The sequence below is a fragment of the Gigantopelta aegis genome, chromosome 12 (genome assembly GCF_016097555.1).
Source record: "Gigantopelta aegis isolate Gae_Host chromosome 12, Gae_host_genome, whole genome shotgun sequence".
Lineage (NCBI taxonomy): Eukaryota > Metazoa > Mollusca > Gastropoda > Neomphalida > Peltospiridae > Gigantopelta > Gigantopelta aegis.
Genome location: NC_054710.1, coordinates 3,195,910 through 3,219,914, shown reverse-complemented (window position 1 = coordinate 3,219,914; position 24,005 = coordinate 3,195,910). Strand labels below are relative to the sequence as shown.

General features: G+C 38.2%; 1 protein-coding gene across 1 annotated transcript in view; it reads left to right on the top strand.

The window, feature by feature from the left end:
- The first annotated feature begins 5,851 nt into the window (after positions 1 to 5,851).
- The window catches only part of LOC121386571 (serine-rich adhesin for platelets-like), a 66,395-nt gene continuing 48,241 nt past the window's right edge, over positions 5,852 to 24,005 (top strand). Inside the window, exons 1-9 of the mRNA XM_041517521.1 lie at positions 5,852 to 6,422; positions 6,822 to 7,499; positions 7,899 to 8,576; positions 10,859 to 11,536; positions 12,325 to 13,002; positions 14,872 to 15,549; positions 15,920 to 16,606; positions 18,852 to 19,187; positions 22,110 to 22,354. Coding sequence (XP_041373455.1) covers positions 5,852 to 6,422; positions 6,822 to 7,499; positions 7,899 to 8,576; positions 10,859 to 11,536; positions 12,325 to 13,002; positions 14,872 to 15,549; positions 15,920 to 16,606; positions 18,852 to 19,187; positions 22,110 to 22,354 — 5,229 coding nt within the window. The remainder of the gene's footprint in view (positions 6,423 to 6,821; positions 7,500 to 7,898; positions 8,577 to 10,858; positions 11,537 to 12,324; positions 13,003 to 14,871; positions 15,550 to 15,919; positions 16,607 to 18,851; positions 19,188 to 22,109; positions 22,355 to 24,005) is intronic.

Below are 24,005 nucleotides of genomic sequence, written 5' to 3'. Positions count from 1 at the left end.
TAAGTATAGGACATCAACGTGGGTTACTATCACCCGTAAGTATAGGACATCAACGTGGGTTACTATCACCAGTAAGTATAGGAAATCAACATGGGTTACTATCACCAGTAAGTATAGGACATCAACGTGGGTTACTATCACCAGTAAGTCTAGGACATCAACGTGGGTTACTATTACCCGTAAGTATAGGACATCAACGTGGGTTACTATTACCCGTAAGTATAGGACATCAACATGGGTTGATATCACCAGTAAGTATAGGACATCAATGTGGGTTACTATCACCAGTAAGTATAGGAAATCAACATGGGTTAGTATTACCCGTAAGTATAGGACATCAACGTGGGTTACTATCACCAGTAAGTATAGGACATCAACGTGGGTTACTATTACCAGTAAGTATAGGACATCAACATGGGTTACTATCACCAGTAAGTATAGGACATCAACGTGGGTTACTATCACAAGTAAGTATAGGACATCAACGTGGGTTACTATTACCCGTAAGTATAGGACATCAACGTGGGTTACTATTACCCGTAAGTATAGGACATCAACGTGGGTTACTATCACCCGTAAGTATAGGACATCAACGTGGGTTACTATCACCAGTAAGTATAGGAAATCAACATGGGTTACTATCACCAGTAAGTATAGGACATCAACGTGGGTTACTATCACCAGTAAGTCTAGGACATCAACGTGGGTTACTATTACCCGTAAGTATAGGACATCAACGTGGGTTACTATTACCCGTAAGTATAGGACATCAACGTGGGTTACTATCACCCGTAAGTATAGGACATCAACTTGGGTTACTATCACCAGTAAGTATAGGAAATCAACATGGGTTACTATCACCAGTAAGTTACTATCACCTGTAAGTATAGGACATCAACATGGGTTACTATCACCAGTAAGTATAGGAAATCAACATGGGTTACTATCAACAGTAAGTATAGGACATCAACGTGGGTTACTATCACCAGTAAGTATAGGACATCAACGTGGGTTACTATCACCCGTAAGTATAGGACATCAACATGGGTTACTATCACCAGTAAGTATAGGACATCAACGTGGGTTACTATCACCAGTAAGTATAGGACATCAACATGGGTTACTATTACCCGTAAGTATAGGACATCAACATGGGTTACTATTACCCGTAAGTATAGGACATCAACGTGGGTTACTATCACCCGTAAGTCGTGGGTTACTATTATCCGTAAGTATAGCTATCACCCGTAAGTCGTGGGTTACTATTATCCGTAAGTATAGGACATCAACGTGGATTACTATCACCCGTAAGTATAGGACATCAACGTGGGTTACTATCACCAGTAAATATAGGAAATCAACATGGGTTACTATCACCAGTAAGTTACTATCACCTGTAAGTATAGGACATCAACATGAGTTACTATCACCAGTAAGTATAGGAAATCAACATGGGATACTATCACCAGCAAGTATAGGACATCAACGTGGGTTACTATCACCAGTAAGTATAGGATATCAACATGGGTTACTATCACCCGTAAGTATAGGACATCAACGTGGGTTACTATCACCAGTAAGTATAGGACATCAACATGGGTTACTATCACCAGTAAGTATAGCACATCAACGTGGGTTACTATTGCCAGTAAGTATAGGACATCAGCGTGGGTTACTATTACCCGTAAGTATAGGACATCAACATGGGTTTTTATTACCAGTAAGTATAGGACATCAACTTGGGTTACTATTACCAGTGAGTATAGGACATCAACTTGGGTTACTATTACCAGTAAGTATAGGACATTAACTTGGGTAACTATTACCAGTAAGTATTGGAGATAAACATGGCCAACTATCACTAGTAAGTATAGGAAATCAACTTGGGTTACTATCAACAGTAAGTATAGGAAATCAACATGGGTTACTATCACCAGTAAGTATAGGAAATCAATATAGGTAACTATTACCAGTAAGTATATGGAATAAATATGGGTAACTATTACCCATAAGTATAGGGAATAAACATGGGTAACTATTACCCGTAAGTATAGGGAATAAACATGGGTAACTATTACCCGTAAGTATAGGGAATAAACATGGGTAACTATTACCCGTAAGTATAGGGAATAAACATGGGTAACTATTACCCGTAAGTATAGGGAATCACTAAGGGTTCTACAATCAGCATGTAGAAAACTCCTCAAGTTGCTTGTGGTAATATATATATACTACTCAAAAGAATTTAAGGGTCAAAAATGTATAACCAAATAAGTTTCAGAGTGTATTAGATTGATGATGTTAACTACACAATTTTTTTTATTTATTGTTCCATATTTAAAAAAACCCACAAATAAACGTCACTGTATACAAGAAAGTCACATGACATGCTGTCAAAGTTGAAGGTTGTCAAACATGGATTTTACACATTAGAACATTCGTTTAATAGTGTGTGAATCCACCCCTGGCGCGAATACACTCGACACATCGTTGCCTCATGCTGTTGATCAGACGTCTGAAGAACTCTTGGGGAATGGCCTGCCACTCTGCCATAAGAAGTTGACCCAGATCATGAAGGTTGGCCGGAGGGGCATGGTTATCCCGAACTCTCCTGCCTAATTCGTCCCAGGCGTGCTCTATTGGGGCCAAGTCAGGCGAATATGCTGGCCAATCCATCCTGGCGATACCTTGTCTGAGAAAGTCCGTTACCACCCTGGCGCGGTGGGGTCTGGCATTGTCATCCTGCAGAACTGCCCCGCCGCCAATCTGCTGAAGGCCTGGGAGAACCAACGGCTGGATAATCTCATTCAGATAGCGGATTCCATTCAGATTGCCATCCACCACATAGAGGGGGGTCCTGTGGTGGATAGAGATGCCACCCCACACCATGACGCTGCCACCACCGAACCGGTGACGTTGTCTAACGTTAACGTCAGCGAAGCGCTCCCCAGGACGTCTGTAGACACGAACCCGACCGTCGTTGAACTGGAGACTAAACCTGGACTCATCAGTGAACATCACTCGACCCCACTGAACACGTTGCCACCGCAGATGAAGCGTGCACCAGTGACGTCTGGCCGTTCTGTGACGTGGTAGGAGTGGTGGTCGAACAGTCTGGCGACGGCAGCGTAGATTATTGGCTCTCAGACGATTGCGTATGGTTTGATCAGACACTCGAGTTCCAGTCGCTGTCCGTAGATTGTCACGTAATCGGCGTGCAGTGGTTGTGCGTTGGCGTAGAGCCATATTGGTGATGTAGCGGTCCTCTCTATTTGTAGTGCTTCGGGGTCTTCCCGAACATGGACGATTTCGAACAGAATTCGTTGCTTGGTACCGTTGCCACAGTCGGCCAACGACACTCTGACTGACACCAAGTCTCAGAGCAACATTTCTTTGCATATTGCCATCCTGAAGCCAAGCAATAGCCCTTCCTCGATCTTCGATAGTCAGTTGACGTCGTACCATTGTCGAATTTGGAGTGTGCACCGTACACGAACGCAAGCTCCAATTATACGGAAATTCAGCATCGGGAAATGGAATACACATGCAAAGCGTGCAAATGAAGTGCTTTGTGAAAAAGCAAGTTATGGGCACTTAGCAGACCTTTCGCTTTCGCCCTAATTTACGTGCAAATGTAAGCATTTTTTCGCCATTAGAACTAGTCGACAGTGTCAATGACAGTGGATTTTAATTCATGTATGGGTTGCTTAGACCCACTTTCGTCAAAATGGAACAATACCATGCGACCCATTATGGTCTAGCTAATATAATTGACATTCAGAAAATAATGTCGAAAATATCGTCTGACCCTTAAATTCTTTTGAGTAGTGTTCTCAATCATCATATTCAAGCAGGGTCGTAGCTAGCGAGTGAGTGATGGGGCAAGGGGGCAGTTACTCCTTCCCGAAACAAAAATAAATAAATAAATAAATACATAAATAAATAAATAAATAAATAAATAATAAAATTACTGTTTATTGGTATTGACGTTTTACGTATGTAACTTCCCTGAAATGGCTGAAAAATGGTATTTCATAGCATCTCGTTTTTAAAGTGTTCTATTACCCCGTGTCTTGCGCCTTCCATGCTCGTTTGTTTAAAAAATTCATCTCCCCCCCCCCCCCCCCACCACCACCACACACACACACACACAGAATGCTGGCTACGGCCCTGTCACGGTAAATGGGTTCATCATTCCCACCAGAGCCATGGGGTGGTACGATTAATCATGGTTAAAAATCATTGTTTTAGGCTCACGGTTCCATTTGCATAGTCGACAGTGACGCTAGGTCTTGGTCGGATCCTGTACCAAACACACACTTTTTTTTACCAGGACCGTAAAAGTAGGGACTGACCTCTATGATGAATCTGCTGATAGAATAAACATTTTAAGCATGCCAGAGTAAATAGTTTGCACAGTTTCTGTCATATTAAGACAATTCAACATCGTTAATTTCCGTCAGATTTTATTGAAATAAATTTGATTGAAGTTCCAGACATCAATGTACGCAAACTACTGTGTGTTGTTCCTTGTTTTTCTGGGGGTTTAAAACTCTTTTTTTAATCTTTGCAGATTGTTTTTCCACTTTCAAAAAGATATAAAAAATAGTTAAGTAGTTACTATTATATCTTATGTGCATGTGCTTGTGCTTAGTTTAAAGAATATTTAAGGAACAAAATCAATTGTACCTTTTTATGCAACGCATGTTTAATTAAATAATCAACAGTATACCTACAATTATGTATTTGTGCTTATTCGAGTTATTCCATAGTTTTTTTTCCAAATTACTCCTCATCAAAGATTTGGCATTATCAAAATAGTGATAAACATCATTACACAAGTATGTCTTGAAATATAGACTTCTATAATAAGTATACATGACACCCATATATTATGTATTCCAGAATGCATCTAAAGACAATTGTTTTGTTTTTTTTATAATGGGAGAGACTATCTCCATGTGGTGCTCAATTCAGGTCAAATTATTTTGCCAACCCTCTGAACACAAATCCTGGGGAAAACATTGCCCACGTATCCCAGATCCAACATGCTAACATGGCATGGTAAAAATGCATTTTTTGTTTTCTAGTCAAGATATAGTTCTGTATTTACAAATATTTTATAAATGTCCATTAACATAAAGTGTCATGCTTTTAAAATACTTTATTAAAATGTATATATGATAGCTGGGGTACATGTACTACTTGTGGAAACTATCATGAATAAATCGAACCTAGGACCAAATATCGAAAATCGAATCTAAAAAAATCCTCACCAAAAATATCGTCCCATCCCTATCTGAGGCAGTGGTGAACTTTTCCTTCCAGAATGGCTTGAACCCAGAGTGGTGCACTCAATAGGCCTAAGGGCAAAACGTTAAGCCACATAAAGCTGTGTTTCATCTATTTATATTTCCCATTGTGGCTACGTTTGTCAAATGTATCTCTCCACAGGTCAGACATTCCCTAAGTTGGGCGAATCCAAGATAGCTTGGTTGCCAGCAAGTGTGGACCATGGTCATGTCATGTATTTCCATACTAAAAAAGTAATACTGTGGCTTCTTCATTCATCTCGTTATCTTGTATTTAAATATGCATATGTATCATTAAAATGGTTTTTTATGTCTATGTATGTTAGTGGTGGATAACTTATTAATGAAGTTCTGGAAAGACACCAGAAGCTCTAAACTCTTTAGATCTGAAGGGAATGTCAGTGTGTTCTCAGTGTCTTCTGTCTGTTCCAGGTACGGACATAATTGTCAAGGAGTACGTCTTCCTGCAGATAACTGGCACCACACTAATCACCACCAGCTTCAATTTCACACTAGTGGGAGGAATCACAGAACTTGTGATGGGAAAGGACGGTGAGAAAACGGCCATATTGATGGATGGTATCTCGCAGTACATTGGTTACTCAGGGTCCGCTAACGGCTGTCTCTGGAGGCCGACTGAGTGTAAGCTTGGTCTGACTGTGTCCTTCAACCTGAAGCTGATCACCATCAAAGAGTCGATGTATATTATCAGCAGTGGAGCGGATCAAGTTGATGGGTATGGGGTGTCCATGTACATCAAGAACAGTCGCTTTTACTGCAGGGTGAGCTCCGAGACACAGGAGTGGACGGTATACACGTCCTCGTACAGTCTCGACGTCTTCATCTCCGTCGAGTTCTCCTGGAGCGTGCAGTCGGGTCTGATGCTGTATTTTGACGGGGTCGTCGTCGCACAGACAAAAACATTCATCTCAAGATCGGTTACAGTTCGTGCCTATAACAAGTTTTACATCGGCAAATCGATATCATCAGACATTTTTGCAAACATTGTCATTGAAGGATGGACGGTGAAGAATGCCATGAAGGAAACGACATCAAGTCCTGTGGGCAGCACCACTGAATCAACAGACTTGACGACAGAATCAACAACAGGTGAGCATTTAATTCAGTTAAATATAATACTTTTATTTGTTCATGCATTTGTTTAAAAATAGTAATTGAATTTAAGGTATTCTCTGTCCTTAGATTGTAGTATTTACAAAACATTTCCGGCAAATCAAATAGTTTTTCTTTCTTTAAATTACAATTTGTTGTTATTTTTTATTTAAATATGTATGACTTACATTTTCTTGTTACTTTTTATTTAAATATGTATGACTTACATTTTCTAGTTATCTTTTATTTAAATTAGTATCTGATATCACTAAAATGTTTATATTTCTATGTATGTTAGTGGTGGTTAATTCTTAATGACGTTCTAGAATGACACCAGAAGCTCTACACTATTTGAATCTGACGGGAATGTTTGTCAATGTGTTCTGTCTGTTCCAGGTACAGACGTAATTGTCAAGGAGTACGTCTTCCTGCAGATCATTGGCACCACACTCATCACCACCAGCTTCAATTTCACACTAGTGGGAGGAATCACAGAACTTGTGGTGGGAAAGGACGGAGACAAAACGGCCATATTGCTGGATGGTATTTCGCAGTACATCGATTACTCGGGGTCTACTAACGGCTGTCTCTGGAGGCCGACTGAGTGTAAGTTTGGTCTGACTGTGTCCTTCAACCTGAAGCTGATCACCATCAAAGAGTCGATGTATGTTATCAGCAGTGGAGCGGATCAAGTTGATGGGTATGGGGTGTCCATGTACATCAAGAACAGTCGCTTTTACTGCAGGGTGAGCTCCAAGACACAGGAGTGGACGGTGTACACGTCCTCGTACAGTCTCGACGTCTTCATCTCCGTCGAGTTCTCCTGGAGCGTGCAGTCGGGTCTGATGCTGTATTTTGACGGGGTCGTCGTCGCACAGACAAAAACATTCATCTCAAGATCGGTTACAGTTCGTGCCTATAACAAGTTTTACATCGGCAAATCGATATCATCAGACATTTTTGCAAACATTGTCATTGAAGGATGGACGGTGAAGAATGCCATGAAGGAAACGACATCAAGTCCTGTGGGCAGCACCACTGAATCAACAGACTTGACGACAGAATCAACAACAGGTGAGCATTTAATTCAGTTAAATATAATACTTTTATTTGTTCATGCATTTGTTTAAAAATAGTAATTGAATTTCAGGTATTCTCTGTCCTTAGATTGTAGTATTTACAAAACATTTCCGGCAAATCAAATAGTTTTTCTTTCTTTAAATTACAATTTGTTGTTATTTTTTGTTTAAATATGTATGACTTACATTTTCTTGTTACTTTTTATTTAAATATGTATGACTTACATTTTCTAGTTATCTTTTATTTAAATTAGTATCTGATATCACTAAAATGTTTATATTTCTATGTATGTTAGTGGTGGTTAATTCTTAATGACGTTCTAGAATGACACCAGAAGCTCTACTCTATTTGAATCTGACGGGAATGTTTGTCAATGTGTTCTGTCTGTTCCAGGTACAGACGTAATTGTCAAGGAGTACATCTTCCTGCAGATCATTGGCACCTCACTCATCACCACCAGCTTCAATTTCACACTAGTGGGAGGAATCACAGAACTCGTAATGGGAAAGGACGGTGAGAAAACGGCCATATTGCTGGATGGTATCTCACAGTACATCGATTATTCAGTGTCTGCCAAAGGCTGTCTCTGGAGGCCGACTAACTGTAAGCTAGGTCTGACTGTGTCATTCAACCTTAAGCTGATCACCATCAAGGAGACGCTGTATGTTTTCAGCAGTGGAGCGGATCAGGTCGATGGGTATGGGGTGTCCATGTACATCAAGAACAGTCGCTTTTACTGCAGGGTGAGCTCCGAGACACAGGAGTGGACGGTGTACACGTCCTCGTACAGCCTCGGCGTCTTCATCTCCGTTGAGTTCTCCTGGAGTGTGCAGTCGGGTCTGACGCTGTATTTTGACGGGGTCGTCGTCGCACAGACAAAAACATTCATCTCAAGATCGGTTACAGTTCGTGCTTATAACAAGTTTTATATCGGCAAGTCAATAACATTGGATGTTTATGCAAACATTGTCATTGAAGGATGGACGGTGAAGAATGCCATCAAGGAAACAACATCAAGCCCTGTTAGCAGCACCACTGAATCAACAGAGTTGACAACAGAATCAACAACACGTGAGCATTTACTTCAGTTAAATACAATACTTTTATTTGTTCATTCATATATTTGAAAATAGTAATTCAACTTAAGTGATTCTCTATCCTTAGAATGTAGTAGTCACAAAACATTTTCGGCAAATAAAATTATTTTATTTTTTTAAATTACAATTGACTTACATATTCTTGTTTTTTATTTAAATATGTATGACTTACATTTTCTAATTATCTTTTATTTAAATATGTATGTGATATCATTAAAATGTTTATATCTCTATGTATGTTAGTGGTGGTTAATTCTTAATGACGTTCTACAATGACACCAGAAGCTCTACACTCTTTAGATCTGACGGGAATATTTCTCATTCCAACCAGCAATCCACATCAGTTCCTCTTACGACACTAAGTGTACTTCTGAGAAACACCATTTGTCCCATTCCAACCAGCAATCCACATCAGTTCCTCTTACGACACTAAGTGTACTTCTGAAAAACACCATTTGTCCCGTTCCAACTGGCAATCCACACCAGTTCCTCTTACGACACTAAGAGTACTTCTGAAAAAACCCATTTGTCCCGTTCCAACCAGCAATCCACATCAGTTCCTCTTACGACACTAAGACTACTTCTCAGAAACACCATTTGTCCCGTTCCAACTGGCAATCCACATCAGTTCCTCTTACGACACTAAGTGTACTTCTGAAAAACACCATTTGTCCCGTTCCAACCAGCAATCCACATCAGTTCCTCTTACGACATTAAGAGTACTTCGTCGAGACATCAGAGGAGAAACCCGACTACATCTCCTATCCCATGTGGATTAAAACTACAATAAAAGATTTAAACATCACACATTCATATCATCTGCATATTAACCTTCTATATGCACATATATTCTACATTCATGGATTTCAAATGCTTATGTGTCCAACTGATACATTCCTTTCATCTATATGTAAAACTTTCTCCAATTCAGTTTCTACTTGGGTTAATTTAATTTCTCTATTTACACAGTGTACTCATATAAAATTAAACAAATCCAAATTAATTATAACATATCTTGATACAACACAATTATATTAAATTATTTAACATTCGAAATAAAATAAATTCATCTACTCACGCTCTTGTACCAGCTTAAAACACACTTCCAAAAATTATTGTCAGAGTGACCAACCCATCCGAGTACAGTGCTTTTATTCATCAAAACTACTCACATCCCAATCCCACAATGCATGCACCACACCACACCTCACGACCATCCTCCACATTCACCACCTGTAATCATTATCCAAGCTACTATTGTTAATTACTCAGTGTCACTGTCTTAATATCATACTATACATAAATACCAAAACACATTGACAGTGTAGCTCATTATAAAAAATATACCTTATAAATAATATACTATATTTGACTTGTGACACAATTAAATACATAGAGGTTATTACCAAAGTGTGCTTTGATATCGTCAATATCATATATTAGAAATAAAAATTGTATCATGCGAGCATAATAAATTATTTTTATTCCTAATATATGACGTTCACGTTACCGAAATACACGAGGGTGCAGTCCGCCATTACTACATATTCAAATGACGTAAGACTGTGGTGCGGTGTATTTTTGAATGGAAATGACGTCAAACTCGAATGACGTCATTTTGGATATCCTTACATCAAAATAAACTAGAGCTTAACGTTTTTTTCTTTTATGAACGCTGGACAGCTTTCAGTGTCAAACTGCCATTGAAATGTCTTTATTCGATGACTATGAATGCATACGTCAATTATGGAGTGTCACCCATGTACATTTTCTTAAATGTCAATAAACCAAGTGCCGTGACGTCGATTAATTTACATCTAATTTGCAAATTTATTAAAATCTTAAGGTGTGTGATCTCAAAAATATCACATACTTTGATTGCACTGAAATTATAAGATATTATATGATAAAATACTTTTATTTGTTCATTCATTTGTTTAAAAATAGTCATTGAATTTAAGGTATTCTCTGTCCTTAGATTGTAATATTTACAAAACATTTCCAGCAAATCAAATAGTTTTACTTTCTTTAAATTACTATTGACTTACATTTTGTTGTTATCTTTTATCTAAATCTGTATCACTTACATTTTCTCGTTATATTTTATTTAAATATGTATGTGATATCATTAAAATGTTCATACCTCTATGTATATTAGTGGTGGTTAATTCTTAATGACGTTCTAGAATGACACCAGGAGCTCTACACTGTTTAGATCTGACCGGAAGGTTTCTCATTGTGTTCTGTCTGTTCCAGGTACTTACGTAATTGTCAAGGAGTACATCTTCCTGCAGATCATTGGCACCACACTCATCACCACCAGCTTCAATTTCACACTAGCGGGAGGAATCACAGAACTCGTGATGGGAAAGAACGGTGAGAAAACGGCCATATTGCTGGATGGTATCTCGCAGTACATCGATTACTCAGGGTCTGCTAACGGCTGTCTCTGGAGGCCGACTGAGTGTAAGCTAGGTCTGACTGTGTCCTTCAACCTGAAGCTGATCACCATCAACGAGTCGATGTATGTTTTCAGCAGTGGAGCGGATCAGGTCGATGGGTATGGGGTGTCTATGTACATCACGAACAGTCGCTTTTACTGCAGGGTGAGCTCCGAGACACAGGAGTGGACGGTGTACACGTCCTCGTACAGCCTCGACGTCTTCATCTCCGTCGAGTTCTCCTGGAGCGTGCAGTCGGGTCTGACGCTGTATTTTGACGGGGTCGTCGTCGCACAGACAAAAACATTCATCACAAGATCGGTTACAGTTCGTGCCTATAACAAGTTTTATATCGGCAAGTCAATAACATTGGATGTTTATGCAAACATTGTCATTGAAGGATGGACGGTGAAGAATGCCATGAATGAAACGACATCTGGTACTGTGGGCAGCACTACTGAATCAACAGAGTCGACGACAGAGTCAACGACAGGTGAGCATTTAATTCGGGTTAATATAATACTTTTATTTGCTCATTCATTTGTTTAAAAATAGTAATTGAATTTAAGGTTTTCTCTGTCCTTAAATTGTAGTATTTACAAAACATTTTTGGCAAATAAAATAGTTTTACTTTTTTTTTTAAATTACAATTGACTTACATTTTCTTGTTATCTTTTATTAAAATATGTACGACTTACATTTTCTCGACCGGCCTCGGTGGCGTCGTGGTTAGGCCATCGGTCTACAGGCTGGTAGGTACTGGGTAAGGATCCCAGTCGAGGCATGGGCTTTTTAATCCAGATACTGACTCCAAACCCTGAGTGAGTGTTCCGCAAGGCTCAATGGGTAGGTGTAAACCACTTGCACCGACCAGTGATCCATACCTGGTCCAACAAAGGCCATGGTTTGTGCTACCCTGCCTGTCGGAAGTGCAAATAAAAGATCGCTTGCTGCCTGTCATAAAAGAGTAGCCTATCTGACGACAGCGGGTTTCCTCTAAAAAAACAATGTCACAATGGCCATATGTTTGACGCACAATAGCCGATGATAAGATAAAAAAATCAATGTGCTCTAGTGGCGTAGTTAAATAAAACACACTTTAGTTTTTTTACATTTTCTCATTATCTTTTATTTAAATATGTATGTGATATCATTAAAAGGTTGATACCTCTATGTATGTTAGTGGTGGTTAATTCTTAATGACGTTCTAGAATGACACCAGGAGCTCTACACTGTTTAGATCTGACGGGAAGGTTTCTCATTGTGTTCTGTCTGTTCCAGGTACAGACGTAATTGTCAAGGAGTACGTCTTCCTGCAGATCATTGGCACCACACTCATCACCACCAGCTTCAATTTCACACTAGTGGGAGGAATCACAGAACTCGTGATGGGAAAGGATGGTGAGAAAACGGCCATATTGCTGGATGGTATCTCGCAGTACATCGATTACTCAGGGTCTGCTAACGGCTGTCTCTGGAGGCCGACTGAGTGTAAGCTAGGTCTGACTGTGTCCTTCAACCTGAAGCTGATCACCATCAAGGAGACGCTGTATGTTTTCAGCAGTGGAGCGGATCAGGTCGATGGGTATGGGGTGTCTATGTACATCACGAACACTAGCTTTTACTGCAGGGTGAGTTCCGAGACACAGGTGTGGACGGTGTACACGTCCTCGTACAGCCTCGACGTCTTCATCTCCGTCGAGTTCTCCTGGAGCGTGCAGTTGGGTCTGACGCTGTATTTTGACGGGGTCGTCGTCGCACAGACAAAAACATTCATCTCAAGATCGGTTACAGCTCGTACCTATAAAAAGTTTTACATCGGCAAGTCAATATCATCAGACATTTTTGCAAACATTGTCATTGAAGGATGGACGGTGAAAAATGCCATGAAGGAAACGACATCAAGCCCTGTTGGCAGCACCACTGAATCAACAGAGTCGACGACAGAGTCAATGACAGGTGAGCACTTAATTCCGTTTGTCACGTACTAGTAACTAGGATGAATAACAGAAATAAAGAAAGAAATGTTTTATTTAACGACGCACTCAACACATTTCATTTACGGTTATGTGGCGTCAGGATGAATAACAAGACAATATTGAAACAATAAATTTAATTAAAGTAAACAATATTAAATATATATTTACATAAACATACCATGCCCTTCCACGACATCCTTCATCCCACCATTCAATGCATTCCAGTAATTTCAACACTAATAAACAATGTACTGTTATACCCTACAATATAGTTCGTTTACTCATTCTTAAAACCAAAACCCCAAGTTTCCATCGTCCATGTAATATTCCACCTCGTTTTTACAGTTCAAGAAAGAACACAAAGTTAAACTAAAAGTTTACAGATTTATCCAAATAGTAGTTCGAACCACATAGACTAAGCCAATGTTGCCAATGTTCTTTGTTACCAGTCACCGCTCATCTACTGGATGCACATACCACGAACCATCACCATGTTGGATGAGTTTCTTCAACCGTTGAGTTGACTACCATCACCATTTGCCCCGTTCCAACCAGCAAGCACATCAGTTCCTCTTACGACACTAAGAGTACTTCTTAGAAACACCATTTGTCCCATTCTAACCAGCAAGCACATCACTTCCTCTTACAACACTAAGTGTACTTATGAAAAACACCATTTGTCCCGTTCCAACTGGCAATCCACATCAGTTCCTCTTACGACACTAAAAGTACTTCTGAAAAACACCATTTGTCCCGTTCCAACCAGCAATCCACATCAGTTCCTCTTACGACACTAAGTGTACTTCTGAAAAACACCATTTGTCCCGTTCCAACTGGCAATCCACATTAGTTCCTCTTACGACACTAAGAGTACTTCGTTGAAACATCAGAGGAGAAACCCGACTACATCTCCTATCCCATGTGGATTAAAACTACAATAAAAGATTTAAACATCACACATTCATATCATCTGGATATTAACCTTCTATATGCACATATATTCTACATTCATGGATTTCAAATGCTTATGTGTCCAACTGATACATTCCTTTCATCTATATGTAAAACTTTCTCCAATTCAGTTTCTACTTGGGTTAATTTAATTTCTCTATTTACACAGTGTACTCATATAAAATTAAACAAATCCAAATTAATTCTAACATATCTTGATACAACACAATTATATTAAATTATTTAACATTCAAAATAAAATAAATTCATCTACTCACGCTCTTGTACCAGCTTAAAACACACTTCCAAAAATTATTGTCAGAGTGACCAACCCATCAAATTACACTGCTTTTATTCATCAAAACTGCTCACATCCCAAGCTCACAATGCATGCACCACACCACACTTCACGACCATCTTCCATATTCACCACCTGTAATCATTATCCAAGCTACTATTGTTAATTACTCAGTGTCACTGTCTTAATATCATACTATACATAAATACCAAAATACAGTGACAGTGTAGCTCATTACTAAAAATATACCTTATAAATAATATACTATATTTGACTTGTGACACAATTAAATACAATACTTTTATTTGCTTATTCATTTGTTTGAAAATAGTAATTGCATTTAAGGTATTCTCTGTACTTAGATTGTAATATTTACAAAACATTTTCGGCAAATAAAATAGTTTTACTTTTTTAAATTACAATTGACTTACATTTTCTCGTTATCTTTTATTTAAATGTGTCTGTGATATCATTAAAATGTTCATACCTCTATGTATGTTAGTGGTGGTTAATTCTTAATGACGTTCGAGAATGAGACCAGAAGCTCTACACTATTTAGATCTGACGGGAATGTTTGTCAATGTGTTCTGTCTGTTCCAGGTACAGACGTAATTGTCAAGGAGTACATCTTCCTGCAGATCATTGGCACCTCACTCATCACCACCAGCTTCAATTTCACACTAGTGGGAGGAATCACAGAACTCGTAATGGGAAAGGACGGTGAGAAAACGGCCATATTGCTCGATGGTATCTCACAGTACATCGATTATTCAGTGTCTGCCAAAGGCTGTCTCTGGAGGCCGACTAATTGTAAGCTAGGTCTGACTGTGTCATTCAACCTTAAGCTGATCACCATCAAGGAGACGCTGTATGTTTTCAGCAGTGGAGCGGATCAGGTCGATGGGTATGGGGTGTCCATGTACATCAAGAACAGTCGCTTTTACTGCAGGGTGAGCTCCGAGACACAGGAGTGGACGGTGTACACGTCCTCGTACAGCCTCGGCGTCTTCATCTCCGTTGAGTTCTCCTGGAGTGTGCAGTCGGGTCTGACGCTGTATTTTGACGGGGTCGTCGTCGCACAGACAAAAACATTCATCTCAAGATCGGTTACAGTTCGTGCCTATAACAAGTTTTATATCGGCAAGTCAATAACATTGGATGTTTATGCAAACATTGTCATTGAAGGATGGACGGTGAAGAATGCCATGAAGGAAACAACATCAAGCCCTGTTAGCAGCACCACTGAATCAACAGAGCTGACGACAGAACCAACAACAGGTGAGCATTTAATTCAATTAAATATAATACTTTTATTTGTTCTTCCATTTGTTTAAAAATACTAATTGAATTTAAGGTATTTTCTGTCCTTAGAATGTAGTATTTACAAACATTTTTGGCAAATAAAATAGTTTTACTTTTTTAAAATTACAATTGACTTACATTTTCTTGTTACCTTTTATTTAAATATGTATGACTTACATTTTCTAATTATCTTTTATTTAAATTAGTATGTGATATCACTAAAATGTTTGTATTTCTATATATGTTAGTGGTGGTTAATTCTTAATGACGTTCTAGAGCGACACCAGGAGCTCTACACTGTTTAAATCTGACGGGAATGTTTGTCAATGTGTTCTGTCTGTTCCAGGTACAGGCGTAATTGTCAAGGAGTACATCTTCCTGCAGATCATTGGCACCACACTCATCACCACCAGCTTCAATTTCACACTAGTGGGAGGAATCACAGAACTTGTGATGGGAAAGGATGGTGAGAAAACGGCCATATTGCTGGATGGTATCTCACAGTACATCGATTACTCAGGGTCAGCTAAAGGCTGTCTTTGGAGGCCAATGGAATGTAAGCTAGGTCTGACTGTGTCCTTCAACCTGAAGCTGATCACCATCAAGGAGATGCTGTATGTTTTCAGCAGTGGAGCGGATCAGGTCGATGGGTTTGGGGTGTCCATGTACATAACGAACAGTAGCTTTTACTGCAGGGTGAGCTCCGAGACACAGGAGTGGACGGTGTACACGTCCTCGTACAGCCTCAACGTCTTCATCTCCGTCGAGTTCTCCTGGAGCGTGCAGTTGGGTCTGACGCTGTATTTTGACGGGGTCGTCGTCGCACAGACTAAAACATTCATTTCAAGATCGGTTGCAGCTCGTGCATATAACAACTTTTATATCGGCAGGTCGGTAACGTCGGATGTTTTTGCAAACATTGTCATTGAAGGATGGACGGTGAAGAATGCCATGAAGGAAATGTTTCTTACGACATCAACTACTGTGGACAGCACCACTGAATCAACAGAGTTGACGACAGAATCAACGACAGGTGAGCATTTAATTCAGTTAAATACAATACTTTTATTGATTCATTCATGTGTTTAAAAATAGTCATTGAATTTAAGAGACTATCTATCCTGAAATTGTAATATTTACAAAACATTTTTCGTAAATAAAATAGTTTTATATTTTGAAAGTTACAATTTACTTACATTTTCGTGCTTAGAATATGAATATCACTATAAGGTATTCACTTCTGAACTGTAATATTTTGTAGTATATCAGTGTTGACTTTGGTCTAAGATAGGTTCTGTTTTTTAGACTTTTGTCTACATTAGAGGCATTATTACTACTAAATACCGACGACAATGTTGTGATAAGGGTTGGCTACGATATTTTGCATCTTAATACATGGGGTAGGTATTGTCACAGTGTAACATTTACATCTACATTCAAATGTAATTTATATATTTAGCGTGCATGTATGATTCAATTAATGTATTGTATTGTTTGTATTGTTTATTAGCCAAAACCCTCTGTTTATAGGCGTACACAATGTGTGTACAGTTAAAACATGGTGGCAAAAAAACACAGAAAACAACAACATTAATATGGATGGACAGAGTTACTATTTGTTATTACTGAATATTGTAAAATGCACTAAAGTAACAAAAATGGAATATTGCTTCTGGATGGACAAATTATTATTAATGCAGACAAAAATTTAAATTAAAATAGATTTGTTGATTATACTTAATATATATCATAATTGTTATTGTGTCACCTGCCAATTATGTAATAACTTAGTCTAGTTAATTAAGAGGTAGCAATCAGACCAATTAGTGTGAAACTAAATTACATCGATCAATAACACTATGGATTTTAATGGTCGCCCCCAGCTTAACAGCATTATGGTAGAAATAACCTTTAAGTGTGACGCCAATATAGTCCATCCCATCATTCTGTAAAAATGTATTTTGTAAATACTTTCAGTTTGCTTTGACGTAAGAAGAAAAGTAAACGTGTTTTCAAAATAACGGAAAAAAATACAATTTGTGTGTTCAATTTACAAATCAATCGGCTCAGAAATAAATAACTTGTAGTAAATTAAAATTATAGTATGAAGAAAGGCGTAGGAAACGGATTATAGAAGGATATCTAGCCAATCAAAATACATGCCATCACACAGGCTCTAGAACATTATCCGAGGTTTAATCAACATGTTACATCATTCTTTTAGAATGTGTTATGTAATGAACAAACTAACATCGTATGGTATTTTTGGGAACATTATATGTTTATATCATGACCTGGAACACTTTGATAAACAAATTAATTATTTCAGTTAAATACTAACTATTGAAAACTGCCGCTATATACAACAGTACACGTGTCTGCGTGTAACAAACAGCTAAGGACTATAACCCATGGCAACAAACGTATGTATCTTATAGGTATTCGTTTTTCTATACATGAAAATATATAGACCCAGAGAGACCCAAGGGGAGTCCCAATGAAGACAGCTCCATTGTTTCACCCTTTAGGTTCTCAGTCGCAATGTCAACTCTATCGGGAGACCTGTGTGTCATTCTCCAAAGAGCTGACCCTAACCCTTGAGGTTCTCAGTCGCAATGTCAACTATCGGGAGACCTGTGTGTCATTTTCCCAAGAGCTGACCCTAACCCATTAGGTTCTCAGTCGCAATGTCAACTCTATCGGTTGACCTGTGTGTCATTCTCCCAATAGCTGACCCTAACCCTTGAGGTTCTCAGTCGCAGTGTCAGCTCTATCGGGACACCTATGTGTCATTCACACAATATCTGAGACCTAGATAATTATCTGTATTACCATGATGTTAACTTGTTAATCAATGTTTCATGTTGGAAAGGAAAATAAAAACTACATCACCAACTTGTGACTTCTAATATTCAACCCATCGGTGGTCCCATTGGGCTATTTCTCGCTCCAGCCAGTGCATCATGACTGGTATATCAAAAGCCGTGGTATATGTTATCCTGCATGTTGGATGGTGCATATACAATATCCCTTGCTGCTAATCGAAAAGAGTAGCCCATGAAGTGGTCCTTAGCCATATGTCCGACGTCATATAACCATAAATAAAATGTGTTAAATGTGTCGTTAAATAGAACATTTCCTTCCTTGTAATATTCATTTAGCATTCTGGTAAACCATTCATTTAGCATTCTGGTAAACCATTCATTTAGCATTCTGGTAATACATATTGGCAACGATAATACCTTCTAAATATTGATTTATATTACATTCTACAACAGAAAGTACCGCCACAACAAACAGTACCCCCACAACAGAAAGTACTGCCACAACAATCGCCACAGCAGAAAGTACCCCCACAACAGAAAGTACCGCCACAACTGAAAATACTGCCACAACAGAAAGTACTGCCACAACAGAAAGTACCTCCACAACAGAAAGTACTGCCACAACAGAAAGTACCTCCACAACAGAAAGTACTGCCACAACAGAAAGTACCTCCACAACAGAAAGTACTGCCACAACAGAAAGTACCCCCACAACAATCGCCACAACAGAAAGTACCATAGAGAGTACTACAGCTAGCACATTGGAGACCACTACACAAGCTTGTTCTGGTAAGACAATCATTATTTATGATGACCAGTAATACATCATCTTAAACACCATTATTTATGATGACCAGTAAAACATAAAACATCAACTGAGACATCATTATTTATGATGACCAGAAGAAACAGTTTTTCATCGTTTTAGATGAAGAGACCGAGTTGATAGCCATGGTGGCAGTACTGGTGGGACCGTATAGGCTGACCTTTAACGAACACTTGATATCATCACTGTTTTGATAGTGATTCATGAGTGCATGTCATCACAGCTCTATTTATTCTAGTGACCTCTGTTCTAATGCTAGTTTTGATATAATAAACTAGTATTGGAGATATTAGATAGAAAATCATGGAAACAACCACTATTTTCCCACATCATTACACAGACATATGGTCTTCATCACGGGTAATGGTTTTGTCAGTCAGATTTTTAACTAAACATGATTTAAGACACCATTACTTACCATGACCAAGTATGATCATCTAAGACACCATTATGTATCATGACCAAGTATGATCATCTAAGGCACCTTCATGTACCATGATCATGTGAGACACCATTACTTACCATGACTAAATATGATCATCTGAGACACCTTTATGTATCATGACTAACTATGATCATCTAAGACACCTTTATGTACCATGACTAATTATGACCATATAAGACGCCATTATGTGCCATGACTAACTATGACCATATAAGACGCCTTTATGTACCATGACTAACTATGACCATCTTAGACACCTTTATGTACCATGACTAAGTATGACCATCTAAGACACCGTTATGTACCATGACTAAGTATGACCATCTAAGACACCTTTATGTACTATGACTAAGTATGACCATCTAACACACCTTTATGTGCCATGACTAACTATGACCATCTAACACACCTTTATGTACTATGACTAAGTATGACCATCTAAGACACCTTTATGTACCATGAGTAAGTATGACCATCTAACACACCTTTATGTACTATGACTAAGTATGACCATCTAACACACCTTTATGTGCCATGACTAACTATGACCATCTAACACACCTTTATGTACTATGACTAAGTATGACCATCTAAGACACCTTTATGTACCATGAGTAAGTATGACCATCTAAGACACCTTTATGTACTATGACTAAGTATGACCATCTAACACACCTTTATGTGCCATGACTAACTATGATCATCTAAGACACCTTTATGTACCATGACTAAGTATGACCATCTAAGACACCTTTATGTACCATGAGTAAGTATGACCATCTAAGACACCGTTATGTGCCATGACTAACTATGATCATCTAAGACACCTTTATGTGCCATGACTAACTATGACCATCTAAGATGCCTTTATGTACCATAACTAACTATGATCATCTTAGAGACCATTATGTGCCATTACTAAGTATCACCATCTAAGACACCTTTATGTACCATGACTAAGTATGATCATCTAAGACACCATTATGTACCATGACTAAGTATGATCATCTAAGACACCTTTATGTACCATGACTAAGTATGACCATCTAAGACACCTTTATGTACCATGACTAACTATGACCATTTAAGACACCTTTATGTACCATGACTAAGTATGATCATCCAAGACACCAGTACTTACCATGACTAAGTATGATCATCTAAGACACCTTTATGTGCCATGACTAAGTATGACCATCTAAGACACCTTTATGTGCCATGACTAACTATGACCATTTAAGACACCTTTATGTACCATGACTAAGTATGATCATCTAAGACACCTTTATGTACCATGACTAAGTATGATTATCTAAGACACCAGTACTTACCATGACTAAGTATGACCATTATTTTACACGAAAAAACAAAGATGGCGTATGATGGAGTCTATTAATGTACCATGAGTAAGTATGACAATCTAAGACACAATTATGTACCATGAGTAAGTATGGTCATCTAAGACACAATTATGTACCATGAGTAAGTATGGCAATCTAAGACACAATTATGTACCATAAGTAAGTATGACAATCTAAGACACAATTATGTACCATGAGTAAGTATGACAATCTAAGACACCTTTATGTACTATGACTAAGTATGACAATCTAAGACACCTTTATGTACCATGACTAAATATGATCATCTGGGACACTAGTGTGTACCATGATTAATATATATGACCATCTAAGACACCATTATGTATGACTAAACATGGCATCTGGGACATCATTTCTTACCATGACTAAACATAATCGTCCGATACATTATTACTTGAGCATTATAAATACAGTGCGTGTTTTAATACTTCGCCACTTCATGGGCTACTCTTTTGGATTAGCAGCAAGGGATCTTTCATATGCACCATCCCACAGACAGGATACTACATACCACGGCCTTTGTTACACCAGTTGTGGAGCACTGGCTGGAACGAGAAATAGCTCAGTGGGTCCACCGACGGGGATCGATCGTAGACCGACCGCGCATCAAGTGAACGCGTTATCACTGGGCTACGTCCCGCCCCTGTCCTATAGATGAGGCATTGTACATGTACATATATTCGTGGAATCAACATCTATTATGTCAAGTGCCTATTCCGCTCAGCTTTGGCGTTCGGATTGGTAGTGTATTCTATCTAAGTGCAGGAATGAATTATTTAGATCTCTGTTTGGATGTTTGTAATGTATTCTACATGTAAGTCTTGGAAATGAATTTAGATTTGTATTTGGGTGTATGTACTGAATGGGTTTATATCTATATGTGGGTGTTTGTAGTGAATGCTAAATGTAAGAAATGAATTTAGATTTATATTTGGATGGTTGTAGTCTATTCTGAGTGCAGCAAATGAATTTAGATTTGTATTTGGGTGCTTGTTGTGTGTTCTAAGTGCTGGAAATTAATTAAGATCTGTATTTGGGTGTTTGTATTTACTACACAGGCGGAGCGGATGAATTCCCCCAGATGCCTGCTGCACCGTCACTGACGTACACCGTGGAGACAGACAGGGTGGTGCTAGACTGCTCCATATCGCGGGTAGAAAACGAAACAGATGTGGAGTACAGAGTGACATGGATTATTGACAGCACCGTTATCCACACTGACACACTTACGACAACATCCGTGTCAACACTGTTCACTTCAAGTCTATCCACTGTTCAACGGGATGATGCTCTCTCTAAGGGGGTAGGATTTTTAAAAATAATATATATACATAAAACAAGGTGTACTTTTAAAGCAAATACCGGCCTCCGTGGTGTCGTGGTTAAGCCATCGGTCATAAGGTTGGTAGGTACAGGGTTCGCAGCCCGGTACCGGCTTCAATCCAGAGCGAGTTTTAATGGCTCATTTGGTAGGTTTAACACCACTACACCCTCTTCTCTCTCACTAACCACTAACTATTAACAAATGACCAACAGTCCTGGACAGACAGCCCAGATAGCTCAGGTGTGTGCCCAGGACAGCTTGCTTGAACTTTAATTTGGATATAAGCACGAAAATAAGATGAAATGAATGAATATATAAATACATACATACACACATAAAAGAAGGTGTAATTTTAAAATAAATGTATTCACACAAAAACGGAATTTAAAAAAACCTACATACGTACGTATACAGAAATGGGTGAGTTTTAAAAACAAATACATGCATACACACAAAATGAGGATAAGATTTAACAATATATACAATTTTTTTTAAATAAAAGCATGTAAACACATACATATAAAAAGTGTATATGTTTAAAAGGAAATATATAAATATACAAATAAGTGTGCAAATGTTAAATTGATGATGCACTCACACATAAATACTGATTAACATAGACTCGGTTGATATTTTCCATATTAAAAACACTCGTGACGAATCCTCTATTTATAACAGAAACTCTAAACTTTAACCTACTCTATTGACTATTCTATAAAACTAGCATAGCCAATTTTATGATAAAATATCTTACATTTTCAGTGTAATCAAAGTATGTGATATTTTTCAGATCACATACTTTAAGAATTTGATAACTTTGCAAATTAGATGTAAATTAATTGAGGTCACGGCACTAGGTTTATTGACATTTAAGCAAACGTACTAGGGCGACACTCAGTAATTGACGTATGCATTCATAGTCATCAAATAAAAACATTTCAATAGCAATGTTACACTAAAAGCTGTTCAGCGTTTATAAAACAAAAAACATCAAGAACTAGTTTAATTTGATGTAAGGACATCCAAAATTATGTCATTCGAGTTTGACGTCATTTCCATTCAAAAAGAAACTGCGCCACATATTCTTACATCATTTGAATATCTAGTAATGGCGGACTGGAATTAAAGTTACGTGTACAGTTTACAAAAACACGTTGTATTAAGCTTGAGGTTATATGATAAAGAGATTATTACCCTCGTGTGTTTCGGTATCGTCAATATCATATATTATGAATAAGAATAATGTATTATGTTCGCCAGAAGCTCGCATAATACACTTTTTATTCCTAATATATGATATTGACGATACCGAAAATCACTCTGGTAATAACCTCTATATATTAAGCTGAGTCACAATGTTATGTATAATTACATAACTACACTACTTAGTCAAGTTTATATATTAACAGATGGGATTGGTCAACAGGTGTAGCCTATATAAATACCTTTCTCTACATTATACAATTGAAGTATTAGCTGGTCAACATGGACCTGTTGAGAAAAATACACGATGTGCATTTAGTGTTGAACAAAAGTAGAACTACTGTATTTTTAACCTGTCAAGATACAAATATTTGTATCTAAATGAGAACAGAGAAACAAAAAGAATAATGGAGAAGGTGGACAGTTT